The sequence below is a fragment of the Rhagoletis pomonella genome, unplaced genomic scaffold (genome assembly GCF_013731165.1).
Source record: "Rhagoletis pomonella isolate Grant_MI unplaced genomic scaffold, Rhpom_1.0 Rhpom_scaffold_00005, whole genome shotgun sequence".
NCBI lineage: Eukaryota > Metazoa > Arthropoda > Insecta > Diptera > Tephritidae > Rhagoletis > Rhagoletis pomonella.
Window position 1 is genome coordinate 18,816,031 of NW_023458559.1, and position 1,567 is coordinate 18,817,597.

At 30.8% G+C, this 1,567-nt stretch overlaps 1 protein-coding gene across 11 annotated transcripts in view; it reads left to right on the forward strand.

Annotated features, from left to right (window-relative positions):
* The window catches only part of LOC118738749 (synaptotagmin-7), a 189,984-nt gene extending 188,679 nt beyond the window's left edge, over positions 1-1,305 (forward strand). For 10 of the 11 annotated variants that reach the window (XM_036469687.1, XM_036469689.1, XM_036469688.1 and 7 more), the window contains one exon: positions 724-1,305. In XM_036469687.1, the coding sequence (XP_036325580.1) occupies positions 724-870 (147 nt within the window). In that variant the 3' untranslated portion in view covers positions 871-1,305. Of the gene's footprint in view, positions 1-324; positions 418-723 lie in introns of those variants that run through there. The other variant, XM_036469697.1, reaches the window with a different exon arrangement.
* The last annotated feature ends 262 nt before the right edge of the window (positions 1,306-1,567 follow it).

Consider the following 1,567-nt stretch of genomic DNA (forward strand, 5'->3'; position numbering starts at 1 on the left):
CTACGTTGTGACGTTAGAACCAATCTGAGACCTATCCGACGTTTCCACTGCTGGAAAATGTAAATAAGGATCGAAATTCAAAAACTAATTAATACAACTATATTAAAATCTGTGGAAAGTTAACAATAAAATACTTTTTTTCGCAAAATCTATAAAGGACCCTTTTATATCTCAAAAAAACCTGGGTAACAGTTATTCGTAGCCACGCTGTACTTTTTGGTAATTTGTAACAATAAATTGCACAAAAAATTTTACTCCTGTTTTATGTTTGTACTGTTTTTTTTTTCTATCGAAAATAGAAATTTACTCTTTTCTCCGTTTCAGAATTTGGCAACCCTAATTCCATCTTTTTAAAATACTTCGTACATATTATTTTCGCCTTATCGGATTTTCGGTGCATCTTCTGGACTTAATTAATGTGCTATATAACTATATATATATATATATATATATAACTATAAACGCGCAAAAAAAAAATAAAATAATTACCTTAATCTTTTTCGAAACTATGCATTTCTAATTTCTCTTGCTTCGTATATAAAAATATGAGTTTTCTTAAAACGTGGACGCGGAAACTTTTTACTCTAAGCTAGCGATGTGTATTAAATAAAACTTCAAAGTTATATGTATTGTTTCTATTTACTCTCGATTGACTGAAGTCTTCGTGAGAAAGTTTATTAAAAACCACGATCGAGTAAAATACAATTTATTTCCTTTTTACAGATTTACGTTGTTGGCTCAGGTGGAGAAGCAACAGAAATTGGCAGCTGTGGCCTTGGTCCACAAGAAATCGGTACTGGCTGCCAGCATTGGCATGACATGATCAATAATGCGCGTAAGCCGACAGCAATGTGGCACTTCATACGTTAAAAACAATTTATTTTATGTATAAATATACACATATATATATTTAGCTAAACACATTCATAAATACATACATACATATGTAAGTATTTACATTTCTAAATAAATGTATAGCGACGTGGCGTGCATACGTACTTATATATGTATATATGTACATATGTGCAAATATCTGTGGGATTCACAACGGTGTCTTAAGTGTCGCATTGTTGTATGGACCTTAAAAGCTTAAAAAAAGGCTTTAGAGAACTTAAAACCACAGCCAACTATTTTTTAACACTGCGAAAATTCATAATATGACTTTGATGGTCCTTTCTGAACCCTCTTAATAATTTTTTTTTGGCGTTTAAAGTTTACGATATACAACAATACGACACTTACGACACCGCTGTGAATACCCCAACCGTCTATATGCAAATACACTTTTTAAGCTTTCTCCGAAAATATTTTATTTGATTAAAATCTAGAAAGCTTGTTTCTGAAAAGGTTTATAAAAAATGAATATATTCATACATATTTATGTACATGCATTAACAAACAAATATCAACTTAAGCAACATATATAGATATACATACATACATACATACATACATACATATTGTACATACAATCAATTGTACACTCATAATCCCACTGGGAAAATAGGTAAGCACCTTGCGAGGTAAGCCATGTTTTCTTTCAGTTTTTAGTACCAAAATTGTCATC